This window comes from Pezoporus flaviventris, unplaced genomic scaffold (assembly GCF_033815535.1).
Source record: "Pezoporus flaviventris isolate CSIRO_AGI_PZ_B2104156 unplaced genomic scaffold, CSIRO_AGI_Pfla_v1 ptg000066l, whole genome shotgun sequence".
Lineage (NCBI taxonomy): Eukaryota > Metazoa > Chordata > Aves > Psittaciformes > Psittacidae > Pezoporus > Pezoporus flaviventris.
The window spans coordinates 24657161-24681861 of NW_026892614.1; the positions used below are offsets into that span (position 1 = coordinate 24657161).

The 24701-nt window shown below is 40.1% G+C and overlaps 1 protein-coding gene across 2 annotated transcripts in view; it reads left to right on the forward strand.

Annotated features, from left to right (window-relative positions):
• The window catches only part of TIAM2 (TIAM Rac1 associated GEF 2), a 134664-nt gene that overhangs the window by 70072 nt on the left and 39891 nt on the right, over positions 1–24701 (forward strand). For both annotated transcript variants that reach the window (XM_061471592.1, XM_061471593.1), the window contains 8 exons: positions 688–873; positions 2066–2212; positions 5585–5647; positions 10953–11120; positions 13750–13851; positions 14268–14349; positions 15233–15325; positions 16374–16634. In XM_061471592.1, the coding sequence (XP_061327576.1) occupies positions 688–873; positions 2066–2212; positions 5585–5647; positions 10953–11120; positions 13750–13851; positions 14268–14349; positions 15233–15325; positions 16374–16634 (1102 nt within the window). The remainder of the gene's footprint in view (positions 1–687; positions 874–2065; positions 2213–5584; positions 5648–10952; positions 11121–13749; positions 13852–14267; positions 14350–15232; positions 15326–16373; positions 16635–24701) is intronic.

The following is a 24701-nucleotide window of genomic DNA, read 5'->3' on the forward strand; positions in this document are numbered from 1 at the left end:
TGTTAGATATGTTTAAAAGTTACATGAAGAGTATACGTACGTTCTTGCTTTTGGTCCAGTGGTTTGTGTCGGGTGTAAATATAGCTCGTATTTGCAGTTTGCCTGAACATAAGCATGTTTTAACCTATTAGTCAGACAAAGAACCACACATGCTTGTGTTGGCAGGATTGTCTCTTGTTCACAGATAGCAAGGCCATAGGACGGTAGTAAATTGTGAGTGAGACCTATCAGTGTTACTTCATTTTGCCCAGTGTATTGGTGTAGCTATGCTGCTTTGCTTTCAGCCAGCCAGCTGTACAATCTAAGCTCGTAAAAATGAAGGAAACAAAATTAATCTCCAAAAGGGAGAGAGGGAGAAGTGGAGAAACAACAACAAAAAAAGCCTTCATGAACCACAGGGTTGTTTTTATGTAACTGCTTTTGTGACTATCAAACTACCCAAAGTTCATGGTATGTTCATCTTGTCAGTATGCATTTAAGACCACCAGCTTTGTTTTATTTCAAGCCGTCTTTTGGGTTAATGTAACACAATATGACTGAATGTGTCTTGGCAGGGAATAACTAATCTAATCCATAGGCTACCAGATGAAAGTAATTTACTATGGGTTTGGGGAAGAGCTTGAATTTTCAGTGCAGCCCGCAGAGACATTTTTCCCCTTTTAATTGTCCCTTTTTATACCTAAACAGATCCAGCAGTGGGAACAGAACCTGGAAAAATTTAACATGGACCTTTTCCGAATGCGATGTTACCTAGCCAGTTTGCAAGGTGGGGAGCTCCCAAACCCAAAGAGCCTTTTGGCTGCTGCCAGTCGTCCTTCAAAATTGGCACTGGGACGGCTCGGCATTTTCTCTGTCTCATCCTTCCATGCATTGGTAAGTCTAAATGCTCTTTTCATGCGTGAGTTGCACAAAGTCTTTGTTAGTATTGTACTTAGATGTGGAACTGTGCTAGGATAATACATGGTTGCAGCCTCATGCATTGCGTAGACAGTCCTGTTCCCTTCTCACCCTTTCTGCCTATCCCTTGACTGCAAATATGTTGTCTTCCAGAAACAGACTTTGGCTATGACTGTATTTGGTCCCCGAGGACTCCAAAATTGGGTACTCCTGACCTATGCCAAAAAAAAAAAAAAAAAAAAAAGAGACAAACCAAAATATTCTGCAGATGTAAATGAATCATTGTGTTGAAGTGGTGTCACTGTGATTTCACCTGCACTGAGTGAAGAGTTTACAGTCTGTAGGAACTAAGGCAATTAAAGTGGTTAATGCTGAAATTTCCAAAAGTCCAGCTGATCTTGAGCTGGCTTATTTTGGAGGTCCCAGATGGCTCCATTTTTCAGAAACAGTCTGAATACCCTCCTGAAGAGGAAGTATTTTTAGAAGACTGGAAGTAGAGACAATCCAAAATTATAAATCACTTTTTAAGAACTGTGGGCTGTGTTTACAAAGAAGAATGAGGGAGATCCTCAGCTGCTGTGAGTTGTCGGCCTGTTGGCTTCAAGGGAAGTACAGCAACAGCAGGTTCACCTCTGCTGTTTAGCCTTGGCAGGGTTGTGAGGCTGATCTTGGCAGAGAGGGATGGGCCACATTTGCTGCATGAGAAGTCAGGACTACCACTATCTCGGAATGTGTTTCTGTCTGCCACTGGTTTTATCTGTGTGGTTTGTGTCATTGCTTCTTAATAACTTCATGCCATCAAACATTTATCTCTGGCAATTTTTAGAGTCTTTCTTCCTCTAATAATTTCATATTTGAATGATAGGTTCTCATTCTTCTTCAGAACCTTTTCATTAACTTCTTTTGTTGTAGAATGCAATATTTTCTCAGTTCCTCCCTTCTTATGACCCTCTAATTTCACCTCATGACAAAAAAATTGGACTATCACACTGTTAGAATACCAAAATAAGCATCACTGCTGAAAGTTTAAAGTTTTGTCCTTGCACTTTGGGATGTTACATTGGGATGAACTGAAGTAACTCTCATTTGATGTCTCATGCTGAAATAACTGCCAGTATTTTGCTGTTCTGAAAGTGATATAGAAAGGCTTGTTTCTATGTTTAAATAGGTCTGCTCCAGGGATGAAGCTGCTCTCAGGAAACGTACCCTATCCCTGTCACAAAGGGTCCGAAATAAGAAGGGTTTATTTTCTTCGCTAAAAGGACTGGACACATTGGCAAGAAAAGGAAAAGAGAAGCGACCTTCTATAACTCAGGTAGATCTTGTTTGCTGTGGATAGCATAGAATTGTTTTGTTGTTTTTTTTTATGCTGGAGCTCATCCCACAAAATGCTGTTGCTGCATGGCGTAGGAGATGTCTGTCCCTCAAACCTGTGTTCGGAGTTTCAGTACACATGGCAGATTTGCAATGGAAGCATCCAATTGAGAAGAATGTATATCTAATTTTGTGTTCCTTTGTGATAAATAAGATTATAGTGAATGAGAGGTTTGGCCCAGTGGCTTAGTCTATTAGCAGCAGCACAAGACCATCAGGTTTGAATTTGTAAGAAAACCTGTCTTCTGGCACATTGCAAACTGTTTGGAAGCAGAGATTCTTTGGAGATAGCCTGTACGCACAGTCCTTAACACAGTGTATGCTGGTTTAGGATTGAGACTCTGAAGGTACTATTGCAATGTAATATAGAGTAACACAAGTGAGTCTTCAAGGAAGAAACCAAAGATACAGCTGCAAAGACATCAGTTTTGGTATGGCCTCTCAACACACGCTGCTTGGAGAAACATTTTAGCCAGCAAGAGTAGATTGCTGTCATGCAGGAGGCCAGCTGTAAGTGTATACAAATAAAGCCATGCCATTTTATGCCAGATGAAGGCTTGGTGCAGTTTTGATCAGGCTGGCCACAGGGAGAGGGGCTGGGCTCATGTGCCCCCCACTGAAGGGCTGCATTGGTAATGAAATGACAGCCCCTCGCATGGTTTCTTTCTCCCTGTGAAATTAATGCCCCGTGCATGCATGTGGTGTAAACCTTGCACTTCAGGAGTCTGCATTTTCTCAATAAAACCACAGTTAAATGTGGAACAAAAGTTTGCTGCCTTCTTCATGGGGGCAAAAAAAAAAAAAAAAGGTAAATTACAACAGAGACAATCCTTTGATGGGGAGGCAGAACGTATATTGGTGCACCCACACTCAGGACATTACTGCTTTCACCAGCCCCTGCTGTTTCTCCCACAAAGCAGTATCATGTGCATTGTTCATTAAATGACTATGTTCCTATTGTTCCCTGGCCCTTGCATTTTGATTTTATTAGTCAAGAAATCTATGATCAGTGCTTGAAAATTGGCTGTTTCTGCATGTCTGGTAATCTGCTTGTGGGATATTTAAGCAAGCCTATCTGCGCATATACTGCAGTAGTCCCAGAGCTGATGCAACAGATTTAATGTTGTGAAATAACATGTCAGGATTTTCTGGTCTAGTGGTTTCTATTTTTAGTAGGTAAATATTTATCTATATGTTACACTAGGATTAAGCTTCTTTGGGTGACTGTTGCACATTTTAGCATACCGATCAAGAAACATGGTGAAACTGAATAAGAGAACTCAAGTCAGCCTTATGAAAGAAGGAATCGAAGGTGAAATTTTGTCCAGGCCATCCATTTCACGTCATTTCCCCTATGTTCCCCAGTAGATGAGGTTCTTTGCAAGTCCTGCACCTTTATTTCTCTGCTGAGAATGTTACGCCCCTTAGATCTGTTCCCAGCAGAGCTGATACCTCACACTGTCTTAACTGGGCAATACATCTTCCCATATGCTTTATAGTCCATGAAGGGGATTCTGCAGAGCTTGGGAATAGGGAATCTTATATCCATGGCAAGGAGAGGAGGCGCCTGCTGCCCACCCAGCACTTTTCCAAGCATGGAGGAGGGAGCCATGGCACAGATGAAGGTGTCCTTGGCATGTCCTCACTCTACTTATTCCAAACCTTGCAACCAGCTGGCCCAAAAGCATGTTCATTTTTAATCCATGAGCTGAGTTCCTGCCTTTTTTTCTTTTTTTTTTATCAAACAGTAAAATTAAGGAAATGTAAGGAATTTTTAAGGGCATTTCTTGAAAACTGACCCATAAACCTAAGGAGGTAGCTGAAAACGGAGTCACATCCTTGCTCAGACTTGTGTATTTGCACATAATTGTATAGCAAAATCAGAATAGGCCTGAGGCTGCCTTTCTTCTTGTCTCTTTCAGCCCACTGGGAAACTGGGTTAAGCAGAGAAGTGGAGCTCGCTTCTCTGCTCATTGTGCTGTGATGTCTGTGTCAAACAATAGGTTAAAAATCTCTTGCTTTCTTGTATTTAATTAAATTTCATTTGACAGGAGCTGGTATGTTTTAATCTGTTGTACCCTGGCTTCAAACTTAGTTGGTATATTCTTGAGCATTATTGTGTCAGAGAAGTCTTTAATTTTATCTTAAGTTTAATTTTATGGTATTAATAAGAAGAGGTTCAGAGATTCTGTGCTGGGAGGCTTTTGTAAACATTAATGAGTCTTTTACAAATCAGTTAATAAAACTGCACTGTAGCAGATGGGGGATGTCTAGGCTCACATTATCCTCAGTTTCTTAAATGCTTATCTGCTTTCTTGTATCTAAATGCTAAATTGTTTTGAGGAATCATAAACAATAAAATACTTTATATCTGTGGATGAGACAAGGAAGAGGAAGTTCAGAAGTGGTGCTCTTTATTTGCATTGGCAGAAACAGGATTTCATATGAAATTTTAAGAGAGAGAGTTCGTTGTTGTCGTGGATTATCCAAAAGGTTTTTGCTAGTACCAAAAAAGAAGAAAAGAAAAAAACCTCATATATAAGTTTGGTATTGTCCCGATAAATTGTATAGGTCTATCCATGCATTTATACAACCCTTATCATCAAAATATCTGATTGTATCCATAGCTATTTATGGATCTTTTAAAATGCCATTAATAAGCCTAAAACCCTTGGAAGATACAAGCAGTTAAGCTTTCAAAACAGATGGGGAACGTAAGTCTCAGTTTCTGCTTTCAGCACTTTCAAAGCAGACATGGTAGTCAGCTATTTTTATTACTTCATAGTGCAGGTTTTGGGTCAAGTATGCCTTTAAAGCTAAGCTAAAAGTTACCATCAATAGTGTCGAGCTAAATGCTTGGTTAGAAGAGATGAAAAACTATAGGGTAAGAAGTTTTAGAAAAAAGCAACAATTATTTGAAATAGTCCCTTTATATCATTATGGGATTTGTAGCTGTACCTAACAGGATCCCAAAGGGTGAAACTGTTACTTCCATCATAGTACATGATTTGAAGGTAAATGACTTCAGTCTTATTGATGAAAAGTAAATAGGAAAAAACTAAGGACATTGATGCTTTTATACATATTTAAATGTGAGAGTGCATGGAGCCTGAAAGAGAGCACTCACTTAAATTTTCTTTATAGAGGAAGTTTTAGATTTCTTTAATACTCCTTCCAGTCAGAATAAAATGATAAAAAATTCAAAAGTATCTCCAGGGTTTAACAGGTTGATAGGTAAGTATTAATTTTGTTTTTATTTTTTCAAAGAATTAACACAGGAAACCTATTTATTCATCTGTAATATTTTTAATAGATTTTTGATTCAGCCGAAGGACATGGATTTGCTGGTGTCCAGGATTCGGCCAACTCTGCTGAGGTAATATATGCCTGTCCTCATTCTGCACTGTCGCACCATCTTGGTTTTAAATTCCTGAATGTAAATCACTAAGTGTCTGATCAGATTGGTTCAGAAACCCCACAGAGGTTCATAAAAAGCAGTTAGCATTAGATGACAGGATTATAACTGTGCTAATGAAGCCACTTTGATGTAAGCTTCCGAACATGCATGGTAGTCTTTTTCAAAATAATAATAATTTAAAAAAATTCCTAGAACCTTCTTCATAGCCCTAATCCTTACAAAAGTGTACGCTCTCTAAGAGAGATTTGGAACTGAACTTGTTTAAAAGCATCCTTCACAGTATGGTGAAACCCAAGGTGTATTTTTCCCAATTGCATGCTTCAACAGAACCTGTGTATTTTGGGTATGAAGTCTAATTAAAGTCTGTGGAGAATACCAGCAGAGAAGTGTGAGTTAATGTATGGCTGCCCAAGCAAAGGAAGAGGAAATGATGTCCCCTCAACAGCATTACCCAAGTAAATAGCTGTGGCTGATGTTCTCCAGTGCTCAGGGGAGGAGAGCTGCTGCTCATCCCTGCCTGGTGTGAGTCAGTCCCTCTCAGCTCCCACAGCCTCCCTGAGGATAACATTGCTGTCCCCCAGTCTGGAAGCAAAGCAGGATGCTCCAAAATCCATAACTACATTTAGGACCACTGACTCTGTACTGTGGGGCTTACACAGACAGAGTCCTCCCTTGGTAGGCTTGTGCAGGCTCCAAGTGACAAATTCAAACTAAGTCTTAGGCACGGGATTTCTGAACTTTGTTTCCGGTATGCTACAGCTGGATTTCTTTAATGGCAACATCTGCCAGACTCAAAGTGGTATTTGTCTTCCCATCTACACCCGTCTCTTTTTGTCCTTTGTTCCCTGAGCCAGATACTCCCCCAACACAGTTGAAGACTTTAAAAAATGATCCCACAGTACTGTTCCTTCTCAGCTGAGTTTGTATGCCAGGTATTTGACAAAAAGTCAAAACCTGCATTTAAAAATGAAATATTACTCTTGAAAATTATCAACTATAATGAAGAGCTGTAATGAATTGCATTAGGAAGGTTTGGACAAAGTTCATAATTTCTTATACATTTTTAGATTGGTTTTCTTGTATCATTATGTGCTACATGGTTTATTTTCTCATCAAGTGTATTCATTTAATGGCTAGGTAATAAAGAAATATATAATTACACAGAAGTTATACCACTGAGAGAGGCATCTCCCACTGACAGCAGCTAATCCTATAATGGTGTTATGTATCCTCAAAGGATCTTCACGTTTTGTCTGCTCTTTGAAGAAGTATATTGAAATACCCTCAGTTACTTGACCACTTGCTCATTTTTTTTTCCTGGGGCAGGAAAGCATTTAAATGAAATCACTCCTCTCCTTTCAAAATAAATTATAATTATGAGGGATTTCTGGGTGAAATGATCTCCTATAGAGAACACTTACAAATTCCTTCAGAATGTACCACGGGGTGTGGTGTGAGATGGCATCCATTTCCCACCCTAGAGACAGCAAACTCAATTCATCCCTGCCCAAGCTTGTTAAAACATGGACAGCTTTGGTCCCTTCTAAAACTGAGAATAGGCAAAATCTCTTGGGTGCCCGCCCTGAAGGTTTCTCCTGAAGGGCTGTGAGGCCAGTCCCTCAATTCAGCACCAACCCTTTCAGGGCTGGGAGGTCAATGGTGCTGCCTTGTGCAGCAGGGTCTGCTGTGGGTCTCTGGTCCTCTGGCCTAGCAAGAATATTTGCTCTTCCTGAATACTTCTGAGGAGACACAGAAAGATACCAGGGAGAGGCAGAATTAAGTCCTTTCCCTTTGGTGCCATGTCAGGGAATGGATAAAGTCTGACTTCTTGACCCAGCTCTGGACAAAAGCATTTTCTCCAAATTCAGGCAGGGGCTCGTAGCCCCACTCCCCAAGCAGAGGGGGACAGTGTCACTTCAGATTTTGGGCCAGGCTTTTACAAAGCTTGGCAGGGTTGTGTTTCAAAACTTAAAACCCATGTGTCAATTTAGGTGCTGAAGCAGACCTCTGGAGCTCAACCTTATTTCTAGAAAAACTGTTATTATTATTTCAGCCTTATTTCTAAACTTTTTTTTTTCTTTTTAATGGCAATTAAATATAGCTGGGCATTTGTAAGATCCTGACATTTGATGATTCATACGACACCTCAGAAGTGATTCATCATAACTCTGAAAACCGTTACCTTGGCATCAACCTGGTTTCACTGGCTGATTTCAAAAGAAAAACAAACCAGCATCAAAACATTTATAAAATGTTACCTGAGGAGTGCAAAGAATGACAAATAGTGAAGTCTGCCACGGAGGCTCTTTTCCCTGAAAAAGATGATAAAACCAGAGGCAAATAGGGGAAGGAAATTATGAAGTAACCTATTGGTCCTGCAGCCCTGTGGCACAACATGTGACAGTCTGCAAATCCTGGCGCCTATTTCTGGAAAACTGGATGGGTTGTTATAACTTTATGTGGCAACAAATGAATGAACTATTGTAGAATTAGTCACTGCAGGCATAACAGGAAAAAAAAAACAACCCCTCTCTTTTCATGTCAGATTTTCTGAGATGGAAAATGTGGGTGAAGCAACAGTACCTTGACTGCAGTTAAGGAACATAGTCATGTTTAATAACAGAGGCAAGTTTATCTCAAGGCATATACTTGAGCACCAATGTACGTGGCAAAGAAAGGGAAGTATCTCACACTGGCTGCAGAACTTTGTCCTTTCTTAGAAGCTTCTGAAACAAAAGGTGGCCTTAAAAACCTCTTTCTCATCACCTTAATCCTCAGTGGTTTTGAGTTTGGTTTTGTTTTTTTTTCTACGTGTCTGGCAATAGTATTTCAGTTGCACAGATTTGAAGAACTGCTATTGCAGTGCAATAAACCACTGTGGCAGTTACAAACCTCTGAGCTGCTAGGAGCGTCAGCCTTGCTGTAGCAACTTAGCTTTGGTTTTCCCTAGAGGAAGCCACTGGAGAATTTAGTCCAACTCGTTCTTGCTAAACTCTCACAACCTGGCTGCCTTGCCCTTTCTCCTTTCTGTTATTTACATCGTGGAAGGAGGTCAGCATTTATTCCCAGTACTTGATTTAGTGCTGAGAGGACCACACTTCTGTGGGAGTTACCTTCTTCAACAAAACCAGTGTGTTATGCTTTATGAGCAGTCTGGAACCACAGTTGCCAAGATGAAACTTAACCTGGTGTAGATTTAATCACGCCGTTAATTGCAGTAGCATAACAGGATTCCTGTTATGTATAGTAGTTGCTGAATTTTAGTAGGATTTCATGGACCTGTGTTAACTGAAATTTCATTTTCAACTAACTAAAAGGAACAGTTGAGCAAGAGATTGATGATATGTGAATGCCATTAGTTCATTAGTATGATTCCATCAAAACTAGCATTACTTTAACATCAGATTATTAATGTGCCATACTCTGGATTGGCTGCAACCTGAATTTCTGCATTGTTTGGTAATTATCTGGATAGGACTGCTTACTACATCATTTTCATAGCCATGGTTGTTATTTGTAAAACAAAATAATACTGATCTCTGTTGCTGCTGGTAGATTGCTGTCAATAACTTTGCTGCCTGTAGCAAAGGAAGCAGTCCCTATGTAGTGATTTTACTACAGCTTTTAATTGCAGTGCACCCGGGGCTTGTGTCCCTGCAGAGTCAGGAGGAAGAATTGGATAGTCAAGGGCCTTTATGTAGGCACAGCCCCCCTACTTCCCCATACCAAAACAAATATTCACACAAACATACAAAGAAAAAGCATTAGGGAGGTAGGTGCTACTGAGAACAGCTCAGGACATCTGAAGATACATCTTGGATGGCAGTTCTGCCAGTTTATGGAGTTATTGTCCCTTTCTGTTGCCTATAAGGGGAATTGAGGGACCCTATCTGCCTAAATTTAAATGCCTTGATATGGGTATTTAAGTGATGTGCAGAATACGCAGACACAAATATAAACATGAAGCTCCAAATTCCAAGCTACTTTCCGTGTTTTAATTCTCCTTGTGTGGTGGCTTCCTTTTATCCTGGGTTCAGCAGTAGCAGTCATTTTTTCTCCTTCTTAGTAGCTGGGGCAGTGCTGCGTTTTTGGCTGTTTTGGCCTGGGAACAGAGCTGATAACGCTCAAATGTTTGGTCTGGCCAAGGACTTTTCTGAGCCTCATGCTCTGCCAGGGAGGAGGGGAAGCCAGGAGGAAGCAGAGACAGGACACCTGACCCAAACTGACCAAAGAAGTATTCCATCCCACAGCACGTCATGCCGAGGATGTAACTGAGAGTTAGCCGGAAGGGCTGGGACTGAAGGGTTGGACTAGGTATTGGTCGGTGCTTGGTTGGTCGGGGGGGGGGGGGGAGAGTTATCAGTTGGTGGTGTGTTGTATTCTCTTCCCTTGTTATTTCCTTTATTATTGTTATTATTGGTGGTAGCAGCAGTGATCTGTAGTTACTGAACTGTTCTCATCTCCACCCATGGGAGTTGCATTCTTTTTGATTCTCCTCTCCGTCCCTCCGGGAGTAGGGGGAAGGCAAGAAGGGGGGGAAGTGAGAGAACGAGCTGTCTGGCTGGGTTTAAACCACGACACTTTTGAAACCTGTAGCCTAAAGTGCAATACAGGAGGAAGTGTGAAAATGAAGGGTGAGAAAATGAGAGGGAATTTATTCAGGGTGGATGTTGTTATTTGACCGAGTGTCTGGAACAAGGATGACTGTGAAGTTGAATGGTAAACAAGCAAATATCCTGTGCTACCTATGAAATAATTTGTTCTTAAACTCTAAATAGAATAAGAACACTTTGTTCCTGCTTTAGTCCTTTATTATGTTACGGCAAGCCTTGCTCCACAGTGCTCTCTGCTGGAAGTTTACTATGTTATAATTTTCTATCAGCAGTAATTTTGCTTGTTTTTTCACACTTGTGAATTAGGTAAAATTGTAATAGTCGGTTCTCCCTAAGAATTTGTTCCCACTGTGATATAATGTCAGGTAGCTACATATTTTCATGTTGAGTCAAATCAACAGTTCATAAAGGCACAAAAGCCTGTGATGGGAATGCAGAGTGAAATCTGTTCTCAAGAGAATCAAGTCTTTGATAGTGAATGAGAGCAGGTAACAGAACTTTGTCCCTGTCTTGCCATGGGGAAACACACAGCACCATCAAAATATATGTCCACAGTAAACTGCCAATGTGAGTGTACTTTTGGTGGTGTTTTTTTGTTGTTTTTTTTTGTCAATATCCACATATGTTGAACATTTCTTCTTTGTTCCCAGCAGCAAGTCGATGACTTTTTGAATGGCTACTACTCAGTGCCAGAGAGCATCCAGAAGGAGAGTGCTTGGGAAACACAGACATATGTTCATTTCTGTGATGGCCAAGGAGTGGCACTGACTCTCAAGCCAGAGCACAGGGTGGAAGATGTTTTGTCTTTGGCATGCAAGGTACTCGTTTTTTTAGTGTATGATTGCCCTTTGTTAATAGCTGTGGACTTGAGAAAGAATGTAATATATCAGAGGATGACTAAATAGTGAGAGCATAATACCAGCATCTCTCTCCCACTGTATTTAGGGACATTCTCAGGTTTCCTTTAGTTGTGTCATTTATGTGTTGTAGCCAAAGTAGCAGGGCTACAGAAAGATTTTCAAGAAGCATTGCTTGAGACAGCACACAGGGAATACTTAAAGAGCAGTGATGGTTTGCCAGGTAATCAGCACATGTCATTGTGTTATGTTGTCATTGCAGTGAACCCAATTGTTCTGTGCAAATTAATCACAGAGGAGTCATGGGGACTGGTTTAGTTAATGCTAGGAGATTAGACATTTAAGACTGCTGTGACAAAGGCTATCATCTATGTTTGCTCCTTAAAGAATGCTTTTAAGCTTTTAATTAAATGCCAGCTCTACTTGTGAATGTCAGAGTGCATTCTCTTCTGAAAGCAAGTGCCAGCAATTTGAGAGGGATTGCTATAGGTCTTGGGACAGAAAACTGAATCACAGGTTGAAGATAAAGTAGAAATACTAATTTTAACTACAGGCAAAAGTAGCACCTCTAAAACATACCAATGGACCTGGCACCTTTGTCTTATCACGTGTCAGTGCTTGAATTTAGCTCTAATGAATCATGCAAAAAAGCTTTTTAGAAAAACTAACTTCTTACATCCATGGTCAGTTTTCTGACAACTGGCAAATACAGTTTATTTACTTCACGAGTACAGGGGAAAACAGGAAAAAAAGGAGTCCTGCTCTGTACAAAATCCAGCTGTAGCTTTTGGTATCAGTTAGCATGAACTTTCAGGTGAGCTCATTCAACTGGCTTGAAGTTAATGACTTTTGAGTCTTCTAATGGAGGAAAAGACCCAGTTTAATGGCTCTTTGCAGCTGGTAATGTTGTAAACAAACAAAAATTATACAAGTTTTTAAAAATCCGGGGTGAACTATGTTTTTTTAAATCAAAACCAGCACACTGGTTTAGCCAAGTGGCAATGCATTTCACTGGCATCACTGAGAGGAAATGATCTTCTCGTGGCGTTGGCTGGTGGAAACTGAATACTGGAGAAACAGTTTAATGCCTGGCTTTACTGTTTGAACATTCGCTAAAGCAGTTGTCTGAGATGTTATTTGACCACAAGATGGCGCGGTAGAGCTGAAACATTTGGAACAGTTACGGCGCTTTGCAAGACCACTGAAAGAAGAAATAAATTTTATAAACTTAGAATTAAGTTGAAAAGGAAATTCCTTACCTCTCTTACTCCATCATTCCAAAGTAGTTGCAACTGTAAAGCTGATTTTTAATTTTCATTGTCTGTATCGCATTTAAAAAAAAATTAGTTTTGAATTATTTGATTTTTTTTCTTAAATGTTTTTCTGTTTTATTTGTTCTTTCTATTCTGTGTGTAAAGCTTTTCATAAGCATTCTCTAACGCTGAATACTTTCTGCTCATCTGTCGTGGTTCTTTTCCTTCTTACATTTTCATTCTGCTCTGGTGAGTGTAAGGAATCTTTCTTCTTAACAGAACATGTTTGGATGTTATGTGTATAAGGATAAAGTTCAAAGGGGTTGTTGTTTTTTTTTCCCCTCTTCATTCGTACTTTATTGGGTTTATACTTTTCTCATTTCTCTTTTCCATCCAAGGCTTTTGGGTAGCACATATAGGAAAAAAGTGTGCATTTGAATACAGTTGTTAAGGATACAGAACATATGCAACTTGTAAACTGTTGCACATAATAAAACGTTAAGGTAATTGCTAGTTACTCAGTAGATTTAGATTTTGTAAGCTGCAGAGATGTGTTAAAGAGGTTAAGTAACCCTCAGGGATGCAGTCATTCTTTGTCTTGTAGAAACGTTGCTTCCTCCTGCTTTAGAAATGTTGATCTATTAATATGCAAAAATGAAATACTGTTGTGCAGTGGTCTCACCAGCATCCTGATTCTCAGAGACTTCCATCAGGGGCTTGGAACTTTCAGGCTAATATCCTTTGGCAATATTCCTATTTCCCTTTTACTTCCTGTTAAGACAGGATTTTTGCTTTGACCTCACATGGTGGAAAAAAAATAGGTGAAACTCTCTGATCATAGATTAAATCCAGCAATAAAAATAAAATCCAATAAAGGCAAACCCTTAGGGAACCTGCTTTCCATCCCATCCCCTCTCCTAACAGCCCATACGTGCATATACCTTTCCTACATCAGAGGAAAAAGTTGCTGAGCAAAACTGAGTCATTAAATACAGTCACAGAAAAAGGTGGTTGTGAGTGCAAGTTCAAAAGGACAGAAAACAGTTCTGGTATCTCTGGAAACATACTGCAGTGCTCACTTAATCTAATAGCCAAGATAGGTGTTTATGAAAAGATTTGGGAGGATCATAAGGGAAAATGGAAATTGCACTTGAACCTTATCTTCTAAGCATTGCAGCTAGTTTTGTTTATGCCACAAAAATAGTTAGAAAATGACTTGTTGAGGATTGCTTTTGCATGATTTCGGGGGGGGGGGGTGCAGGGGGTGTGGGTGTGTGTGTCATTTCTTTGTCTTCTGGGACTCTGGAAATCCAAACCCCATTCTCTTTATTCCTTAGATGAAACAGCTGGAGCCAAGACATTATGGCCTACAACTCAGAAGACTGGTTGATGAAAATACTGAGTATTGTGCTCCTGAACCATATGAATACATAGTAGACCAGGAAAGTGTGACTCCTTTTAGATAAAGCTTCATGATGTCTGTAACTACAGTTGCATTATCACCCCAGAATGTATGAGATTTATATCTAAATGAAAGTGTTAAAGCTGTTCCTGTGTTGCATTCTACCATCTTCTTTCGCACACTCCATGCCTTTGCAGACATAAGTGGGGTTTCTGGTGGAAAAGCAAAGTGTCAGTCTCTCCTGCAGGCTGAGTTTACTGTCTTTAGCTTCCTATGCATTTAGTCCCACTGATACCAGTGATGCTTGCACAGTAATGCAAGTTCTATGTGTAAAACCAGCAAAGTTTGGCTCTTTGTTGATAGAAATAATATTATGCTTATTTCTCGTGCTGTACGTTTGGGTTTTGATGTTTGCAGTTTCATAATTTGATGACTGCTGTTGTTTTTTCCCAACAGGTGTATGATGAAATAGAAATTTGTCCATTAAATGTTTATCACATTCATCTTACAAAGACTGAAAACATAAGTGATTTTGGTAAGCTCTCAGGAATTTTTCTTTTTATTCTTCTCATTACTTTCTTTCTTTCTTTAGGACTTTTCTGTATCTGAGAGCAGGTAGAGCCATCCTTAATAGCTCAAAGTCTGAGTCTGCAAAGGACTTGAGGCATTACAACAAAGACAAAACTGGTTGTTTTACACTGGCAAGCAATTTTTTTATGTTTGATAAGGGTCCACTGCTGCTTCAGTCCAAAATGACTGAAGAATGGAATTATCACAAGACAAATGTCCTTTACCAGGATTAATAAAATTGGTCAAGGTCTGCCCTTTTTTGGTAGGGGGATCTTCTGTTGGGACACTATCAACAGTGTGTCTTTTGGTCAAATTCTGACAGGCTTTTTATGCATGGGAGAAAGTTATACCTAGGAATAATTATGTCCCTTGCAAAGATACTTCTGTAAGGCAGCTCTGTGCTGTTCTTTAACTGCAAGTGTGTTGGTATAAATTATTCCTTTCTGGGCTGTCTCACTCATGGTGTATATGGATTTTCTGCTTTACAGTTTGGGTTTCCAGGTTTTGGATCTCTTTAAGAGACCTCTATGTGTGATGGACGCACTATAGAACTCTTACTATAACAATGGGCTGTGTTACTGAAATGTCATATGGGGCTGAGGTAGAAATTTTTTTTAATATAATTGGGTTTTTTTTACAGCACAGCGTGACTTTTCCTGGAAGTTGAAAAGTTCTGTTAACTTTAACTTAACCTCGCAATGATTGAGAAACAATGTGATAATTTCTTTGCTCTGTGGATGTGTTCTGATGAGAAAAATTCTTCCTCTTGTTTTGTAGTCTACTAAATACACAAAAAAAGGGAAATGTTCCCAAGGGAGTTTATTTTATTTAAACCTCTTCTGCTTTAGGCTTTGCTGTCACAGCACAAGTTGACGAAAATCAGCATCTCACCCATATATTTGTAAGTGATGTTCTCCCTGATGGACTGGCATACAAGGAAGGTATTATGTCATATTTATGTTTAAAACTGTACTTCATTATCTTTTTAAAGCCCCAAACATGAAGGAGCTTTAGTACTACTGTCTGAAATGGTTCTTGTCTTTTATTATTCATGGTTTTCTTTCCTGAAGACCACGGAAAAATGTGATATTAGGAAAGATACTGTACAAAGAGTAGCTGAATTATCCTTTCAATATAGCAGGGAGAGTTCTTGTTCAGCCTTGGAAACAAAACCTTTGTTCAGCCATCTGACCAAGTGCTTTTGCTCAAAGGAGCTCATCTCACACTGGGGAACCTCGTGGGCTTGGTCAGTCTCCAAGACCCGTCATTTCCACTTTTGCTGGCAACGAAAAGTAGCCTCCCTTCCCAAAACAGTTTTCTGCATATGTTTCTGTGAGTGCCTTCTTTACTGCACTGCTCAGAAACTGTGCTTCTCTTCATTGGCACAGCAGGATCACATGAGTTCTGCTCTCCACAAAGCAGAGAGAGAAACCTGGAAAAAAGACAACAGCGAGTTCCATTTGCTATCTGAGGGTAATGACCACTTGGCTATAGCTGACCTTGAAAGGCAGTGATTGCCACTGTTTAGATTTATACAAAAGCTGATAAAGACTCCATCCCCAGTTGTTCTAGTTTTGCATGAATTATTTGACCCTTGTGACTAGTGCCTTGTTCTTCCCACATAATGAGCTAGGTGTTGTGGTCCTATACACTGGTAGTATCTGATTCATGAGAGGTGCCTCTATGCTAATCTTCTTGAAAGATGCGCTGCCTTCCCATCCACAAATTCTGTAGTATCTTTTGAAAGACACAACTCAATTGCTTTACTGTGTGTAACACCTATCAAAGTAAGCATGAGGTCAATGGGTGTATTTATAGCACAAATAAAGCTCCCATGGATTCTAATGGATTTCTTGCAGCATTAGGCTGTTTGAATTAAAACCATAAAAATAGATGGTGAATCAGTGTAAGCTTTGTTTTGTGACCCTTTACAATTGTATTCCCTATTTTTTTTTCTCTTTCTGCTTCTTTCCTTTCATATGCTCCCAGGGCTTCGAGTAGGCAATGAAATCCTGAGCGTAAATGGAGAGGCAGTGTCTGATCTTGACCTCAGGCAGATGGAGTTACTGTTTTCAGAGAGAAGCATAATGCTCAGTCTGAGAATGAACCAGTACGGGACCCAGCAACCCTTATGTGCATCCTGGTCTGATGGTGACATTTCCAGGGACCCAAAAACTTTGTTGCCCCCTCCAAACCAGTCACAGCTCCTGGAAGAGTTTCTAGATAATTTCAAAAAGAACACAGCAAATGGTAAGAGGTTGGCAGTAATTCCCTTAATTTCACCTTACTTCCAATACCACTGTTTTTTAAAGCTCAGTTATGTTTAAAATCCTGTGCTTGCCTTAGTGAGAAACCCAAGTGCAAATTAAGTTCCATTTATGCTCTGCATCTGTTGTTATATTAATTTCTAGAAAGTAGAAATGGAAGAGAATATGAATTTCTGCATGGAAATTGTATTCTTTTAATCTGTTTAGTTGCACATCCAGTATTATCAAGTGCTCTCTTAACTGTTCTGTGTCATTTTGGGTACCTCTAGTACATCTATTTCCCAGGCACTGGTGGTTGAAATGATGCAATGACTTTTTGAGGCAGAAGTATTGTTCTATGTTTACCATGCTTTACATGTGGTAAAGTACCACATGCATTCAGAGTACTTTAATGCAAAAATCACATTTGCCTCAGAAGGGAGTCATTTAGCTCTGCTCCCACCCAGTGATATTGTGTTCCCATTGGACACAGCTACTCACTGCGTAGAAGAAAGTCTGTGAAAACAACTTTCATAGGAATTGTTTTGCTACTACCTGCTTATATTTCTTACTTAATGTAATATCACTGTATTAAGCATTGCATGGAGGTAATATTTTAAAAGTGCTGTTTCAGAGTGAGATCCTGATGAGTTTCCATGAGGAGCACCAGGCAGGGAAGGTGCCAAAAGCCTATGTGATAAGGACTGCTCCTGGATGGCACACGGCCCTCCCTAGCCTCCAGGAAGGTTCTAGTACTCATTGCTGGATTGCCTTTTCAGGTGGAAATAGATAGTGTCACATAGAGGGGTACTGCTGCGCTGGGTTGAAGAGAGCTGTGACCACCCTTTCCTTCCTTTAGCTGCTCTTACTTCATATGAGAATCTCATCTTGTGATAACAGAATACTTGCAGACGTCTGTCTGAAGTAGAAAGTATGTGGGGATTTGCTCTCCTTCCTTCCCACGTCTTGATTATTTTTCAAACAAGATAGAAGCAAATTTAACTCGTTTCTTGAGTGTAAAAGGTGCAGTTTCCTTGCTGCACCTCTGGGGGATGCTAGTAAAATTCTGCAGGAAGGCTAGTCAATGCGCACGGCTTTGTGAGGAGCGCAGCAAGAGGTGCAAAAAGGGATCCCGATTTTTGTATATAATTATGGTGGCAAGTGTTTTCTGATTGGATTTTTTTTTCGTAATTAAAAATAGGAGAAGAAAAAGAATCACATAGGAGAAGTTGTTAGAATGGATTTAATTATAAAGCAATCTTATTAGGTCATCTTTTGAAATTAGAAGAAATCTGAATACAAGATTTGTGATATAGTAAGTAGCATCTCTCTCAGGGGCCTTGTTTCAATTTAAAATGCCATTAAATTGACTAGTGGCACATAAAAGTTAGTGTCATAAACCAAAAATTATGATAGAGCTAATTAATTACATAATTATACCAGGGCTATCATTCAGCTTGTTGGCTTGCTATCATAGGCCAGCATTACCTGGAGTATTCCATATAATAAATGTATGTGTCCATTCACTAGATTCTTCATTCCTCCGGGATAAATTTGCAACCTGCGCAAATATTCCATTATAATAGGAAATTACTGGAGTATGTATTATACTCTAAGCACTAGTGGATAAAGGGACATAGTGTATTTGCTTTTCTGCTTAAAAGCAACTAAGGAAGATTTATTTTATTCTGAAAGGGAACAAATAGTTATAAATTAAGCTTTGTGAGAAGGACTTTCATGTTTATTGAATTCAGTGCTTAGTGTCTGATCACCTGATCGAGTTCAAATAGAAACAGAAGAAAATGGCATTACTTTGAATTAATAGATAATCATAAAGGGTTTAACTGTTCTGTGTCCTGTCGCTCAGGATTTTAATAAGATTTTAGGTAAGAAGAGGGAGCATTTAATGATCCAAGCAGGGATTTGGAGGCCAGAGCCTCCTAAATTCATATCCAGTGTTTAATACTGTTCTGTCTCCTTTGGTAGAGTTGAGTGAGTCACTCTTAAGACCACAGTTTTCAGAAATAATTTGTGACATTTGCTTGTCCATGTTGAGCCTGTTCTTCCAAGGCAGTGCTTTTGAAAGTCAGTTAATGCCAGCAGAGGGGAACATCTTTCAAAAATCAAGCACAATTTGGCTCAAGGTACATACCTGGAGTTAAAACCATAAATGGTTCTGCTGGCACCTGCCTGCTTTTAAAAATTAACTGACTGTATTTATCTTTCTAGAGTGTTAATGAGCTAAAATTAACAAAGTGTTTGGAAAATAGTAATTTTCGGCGCTGAGTCAGGTGGTAATACCCTGCCTGGTGCTTGGTGGCAACCACCAGGCAAAAACAAACTAGAATTTACTTTAAATCACTGGCTTTATATAACTTGGATGGTAACAGTTTGTCCACATTTGTTTATGGTTTTGTAACTGCTTAGCACAACTGTGATGAATGCCTTTTTCTATGTGTTACGCTATCTTAAGGATACCCAATTGTATCTCATGGCAACTTTGGCAGCCGTTACTGTACAGAAGGGAAGTGCTTTCCAACCCTAACGATTCTATGATTCTATGATTGACTTTCTCCAAAGCCACTAGCTCTGCCAGTCCTAAAAGTAATTCCTAGGGAATTTTCTGTGAGAGTGATTCATTTTCTCCAAGAGGTTGCTATACCCTTGTTAGCTGTATTTTGGACCGGCTGTGCTCATATCATTTGATCTCCCACATGGCAATGCTATGTGGTGACTGTTTAGCCACTTGGCTAGCAATAAGCTTATCCTGGAAAAGAAATGAGATCAAGTACTTTTAAAAAATGCACTTGTAAATGTGGAAAACCAAATAACAGAGCAACTGAATTTGCTTCAAGCTCCAGTGCTAAGGAAATTAAACAAATATTTGTGTAGAAATAAAAAATGAGGGAATTGGACTGGAATTCTTACAGCTGGGGAAGAAAAAAAAAGCCTCATATTTTCCTCCCAGTGGATATTTGAGGAATAAACAACAGAGAAGGCGCAAGATTGAAAACTGTATATTTAGGGCAACCCTGTGTGGGTTAATGGTATATCTATAGAGTGCTGAGGTAGGAGGTAGAAGTGTTAGTAGGTGTGAAAACTCATTGCAGTATGTGAGTTGCTGTCTGAGTTGTACTTAATTTTTTTTTCCCCCAGAAAGTGGGGTTTTGCCACAAAGGCTGTCATTTCTGGTTCGCTGACACTGTTGAAATCAACCCTAACTTGTAAATAGGTCTCTGTAATTAAGAGGAAAAAAATAAAAAGGGGGAGGGAGAGAAAAAAGTGGTGAATGGCAGTTTCGATATGCTTTAATGAGTTAACACACTTTCCTCTTGGTGGGTTAGAGAGCTAAATGGGAAAAATAAAGATGGTTGTGCTGTTCCTTTGCTCTCTGTTGTAGCCCTCAGCTTTGGGGAAAGGCACTTACCTTCTGTATAGGGTCTCGGTTCCTATCTGGCCCGTCTTTCTAGAGGTGTGGCCCCAGGAGCATGAAGAAGTCTTGGGTGCTGCCAACAAAGGGGAGGCTTGCTCCTCCTCTTCCTCCTCCCCTGCACTGCCTTAGCTTTCCCTTCCAGCCCCACAGCACTCACCCCACCCCTGTGCTGGCAGCGGCACTTGCTGGAGCCTTTGAAGAAGCTAATCGAGGAGGAAACTTTCTTTCCCCCTCCCCTGCAAACTCGGTGAGTTGAGCCAGTGGGTGCAGGGGTCTGACAAGAGCCAGAGCCAGGCAAGGAGGATAAGGATGAAGGTGAGCAGGCAGGTGCCAGCGGAGAGCTGGTTGCAAGGAGAGTTACTGTCGGAGAGGGCAAGCTCTCTTTCAGTTGACCTTCCCACAGAACACCTCTTCAGCCATTTTCATAGAATCCTAGAATGGTTTAGGTTGGAAGGAACCTTAAAGATCATCTAGTTCCAGGCCACCTGCCATGAGCAGGGAAACCCTCCACTAAGCCAGGCTCCTCAAAGCCCTGTCCAGCCTTGCCTTGAACATCTTCAGAAAATGTTCCCATTTTGGAGCATGGGTTTTGCCTTCTGCTTTCCCACCTCTTGCACTGATTCCTGAAAAAGAGCATAGTCTGTGACATGCTGTTTTGAATCACTCCTGATGAACCTATTCCCCTCATGTGGTAAGTGGCTCTTCTGTTGCTGAAGACATGAGCCATTTCTGATTTTTAGCTTAGTAAGCACTCACAGAAGCAAAGCACATCAGTCGGCCAGAAGCTTAATTTTGACATGACTAAATTATTATTGAGAGCATGTTTTTAAAATTAATTGGCTTGGGTTAAATTCCAAGGTGCTTTCTGTTTCAATAAGCTTCACTAGATGGTTTAGGTGCCTCTGTAAAGTGTAACTGCAGGTCACAGCTTCTCCAGAAAACTTGCTCCAACTAGGTTTGTCAGATACCACCAAGTTGAGGGAGGAAAAGAAGGGAGACAGAGGTTGACTCTGCAGCCAGCTGGCTGTATGCATGTTGCTGCACACACCTCCCCAGGAAGCAGTCCCTGTATCCTCCTCCAGCCCCAATCCAGCCTGAATATCAGAAAGACCTGTGTGTCCCTTTTAAGACTAGAGACAAGTCAGGAGGATGTGAAACTAAGGTCATCTGTAGCCTCCAGAAGCTGGGAGCTGTGCCTGGAGCACTGGCTCAGACCACTCTGCTTGTTGCTGTTTGCCTGTAGTTTTTAAAGCATTTTGTCCATGTCTTTTAATATAAAGTTTTTAATATAAAGTTTAGTTTTTAAAACTAAAACTTAACTGAGAAACATTTCTAAATTAACTTCTGCATTTAGCAGTTCCCAAACCAAGTCCTGTTTGTTCACCTAGCTGCTGTTTCAACAGTTAAATTCTCTTGATTGTGCTGTAGGTCATGGCCTTCTTTCCACTCCATGTGTGAGGAATCAAAGAATTTTTTTATTCTTTCACAGAAAACTTTTGAGCTCAGAAGAGGTGAATATTGCTTCTTAGCTTCCCAAGTTCTAAGGGAACCCACAGTCCTGATCTGTGTTAGTTGTGCAGGTCTGCACACATCGCTCACTCTTGCCTAGTAGATCTCATCCGGTGGTTTTGTGTGGTGTGGGGCAACACACGAGAAATGCATTGCTTCTTTTTAACATAGACATGTAGTTGCCTATGCAACATGACTGCTTATCTGCCTGAAGATAGATGACTGCTGGGTTTTCTTGTTTTTAATCACTACCTAATTTACTTCAGCAGGAAGCCACACAGATGTGATTGAACACGCAGTGGCTGTTCATCAAAGCAAGCTCAGAAGTGAGGTGTGTGTTTACAGTAGACTTGGACAATTGTGGGAGGTTAGCTCCCACTCCAGCCATTTGTGTGCCGCTAATGCAAGTGTCTGTCCTGTGCTCATGTGAATCACTGGGTAAAAGTTAGGTCTGGCCTGTGACAATACCCAGAACCTTAGCAGTATAGAGGTTAATTCAAACAAAGTGTTTGCCTCTTCAGTGTATGCTAGCGTTCAGAAGCTTGATCTACAGGAGCACTCATTGCCTGCTGCATGTTTTGCAATGCAGTGTTTCCCAAGAGTGTTGGTTTAATGAGCTCTTGCTGGCACTTGACAAACTGTCCTGTTGGCTTCCTGCTAGATGCGTATGCTACAAATTAGAAGATTGTTTATGCTATAAAATGGGACAGCCTTAAATGCTCTTCGTTGTGCTTTTCTACTGAAAGAGCATTCTGTTCTGCTTTGCTAAGTGATGCTGTGATTTAGTCCCTGTAAAATCAGCGGGCCTAATTGTTCTTTCCTGGTATAAACTCCATTAAAGCCTGTGGAGCTGCACCTTCAGGCTCAGTGACAATATGTAGGCATAAATCATGACATTGCCTGTCCTACTGAATTCTGTGGCATGACAATATGGACAGCAAGAAGATTTATTATGATGATAAAGTTACAGACATCTAGATATAGACCAGTGTCTTAGGCATGACTTAAAGCACATCAAACAGCAGATATTCTGTGTTTCACAGAGGTAAGATAGGTTGAGTAATTATAAAACCTCTTTAAGCTAGCCACAAAGTCTTGCTAAACTATTAAGTAACTTTTTGGGTTGTTTTTTTTTTGTTGTTGTTTTTTTTTGTGTGGGTTTTTTTTTTGTTTTTTTTTTGTTTGTTTGTTTTGTTGTTTTTTGTTTTTTTCTTTTTTCTTTCTGTTTTCACTACTTTTGTGCCTATAAATCTGAGATGAAGAAGAAAATGTACCAGTAAGGTGGTACACTTGGTACCTGGACAGGGCCAGCTCCATTTGCATTCCAACTCTCCTCAGTGCAAATGACCTCTGAGAATGGCCAAAACCATTCTATGTGAGCAATCCTACAGTAGCAGCAGAAACCAGGAGAAGAACCACTGGCAGAACCTCTGCTTGTCCAGTAGCCCCAGCCTGGAATCCCAATGACAACAGTGGGCTGCAGCCTTTGCTGACACTTGTAGAGGATGGTAGCCACCCAACATGGGCTCTGCTGTATCTTCCTCCTCCATATCCCAGACACATAGCCCCAGTTGTTGAATTGGAGTAGAAGGGTGATACATAGCTACAGCTAACACTGGCTTCCAGTGAGACTGTATAAAGAAGGCACTTAGGAAACAAATGTATTTAAATAACAATTGAGAAGCAAGTGTGGAGTGTTAAGCTTAAAACTGAAAAGCCTGAACTCTTGTCTCACTGGCAGAACTTGGACAGAGAAAGTTTAGAAAGCTAAATAACCTTATAAAAACATACCATTGACATGCAGAGGGCTAATCAGGCAGTGCTACAGAATTGCAAGCAGCTATTCCCTATTATGTTGCTAATTTGTATCTCCTATTGATTACTGAATTACCAAATGAGTCAAATTACTTTGCTTCATCATGAACAGTTAAATTAACAAAGGAACTCCCAAGGGATCTAAAGGACTCTGCTCCAGCTTCAAAATGGGTATTTCTGCAGATATTAAAAAAAATACACACCCCCCCCCCCCCCCCGAAAAAAAAAAAACAACAAAAAACGGAGCATAAAGCAACCTACAGAAAGTCACACTTGCACAAGTAGGTGGCTGACTGGAGCTAAGCCACTGTTCAGCATGTGGCACAACATGTCTTAAGCAAGCTGTACGATACAAGAATATTTGCATTAACATACTGGCTTTTTCTAAACAAGAAAATGTCCTGCCTGAGCATTTCAGACCCTGGCTAGAAGTATGAGTTTCTCTTTATCTAGGCAGTATCAGATCTGCAAAAAGAAGCAGCCTGGTTACACTGTCCTTCAGGAAGCATGTAGAGCACCTTCCGGTGTTTCGTAGTTTGCTCCCTGAAGGGATGAGAGGGGATATGAAGGGAACTTTCTTCTCTGGCCTGTGATTGCATGTCTTGTTTGGTAACAATTTGTCAGTGACAGGCATCTAGTAATTCTGTGCTTAAGAACCCTATTTGAAGACTGGTGTTATGACAGCTGTATGCTAATTTTCTTCCCAGATTTAACATCTTGAATGAATTTCTGAATGAAGTTTCTAGCTACACCAAAGAGTCAGTTGTTACAGCCTTTATGCTAAGCTGAGAACATACCTTCTAGCCAGTCCCGAAACAGATTGCAAAATGCATTGGAAAGCAACAAATGATAAAAGACAAAATACCTTGCAGAATTAAAAGATTTCTGAATTATTAAAATCCAGTGCCTTTTTTGTGAATTTCTTTAGCATGTTTAGTTTTAGCTGTCTAGAAACTGAAGTTACATCTACTAGGAGACTCAAGTCATATTAATTTAGCAATAAGAATATGTGCTAGTTGTTGGTATCTGAAGTTAGGTCAGAGGCTTTCAGAAGAACTTGAAAATTTTCTAGGCAAAAAAGAGGAAGGGTTTTGAATTGGTAACAAATTTATTGTTTCACTGTCTTTTTATCTGTTGGCTAAAGCAGAATGAAAGCTGTAAACCACTGTACAGTTAATAACCACAGTTACCACCCGCAAATTGGTTTTAATTTACTCCAGCATTGGAGTGTGAATGCCTAGTAATAATACATGTCTGTTAGTACCGGCTGTGGGGTAACAACTGAATTGGAACTGTGCAATAGTTAAAAACTTC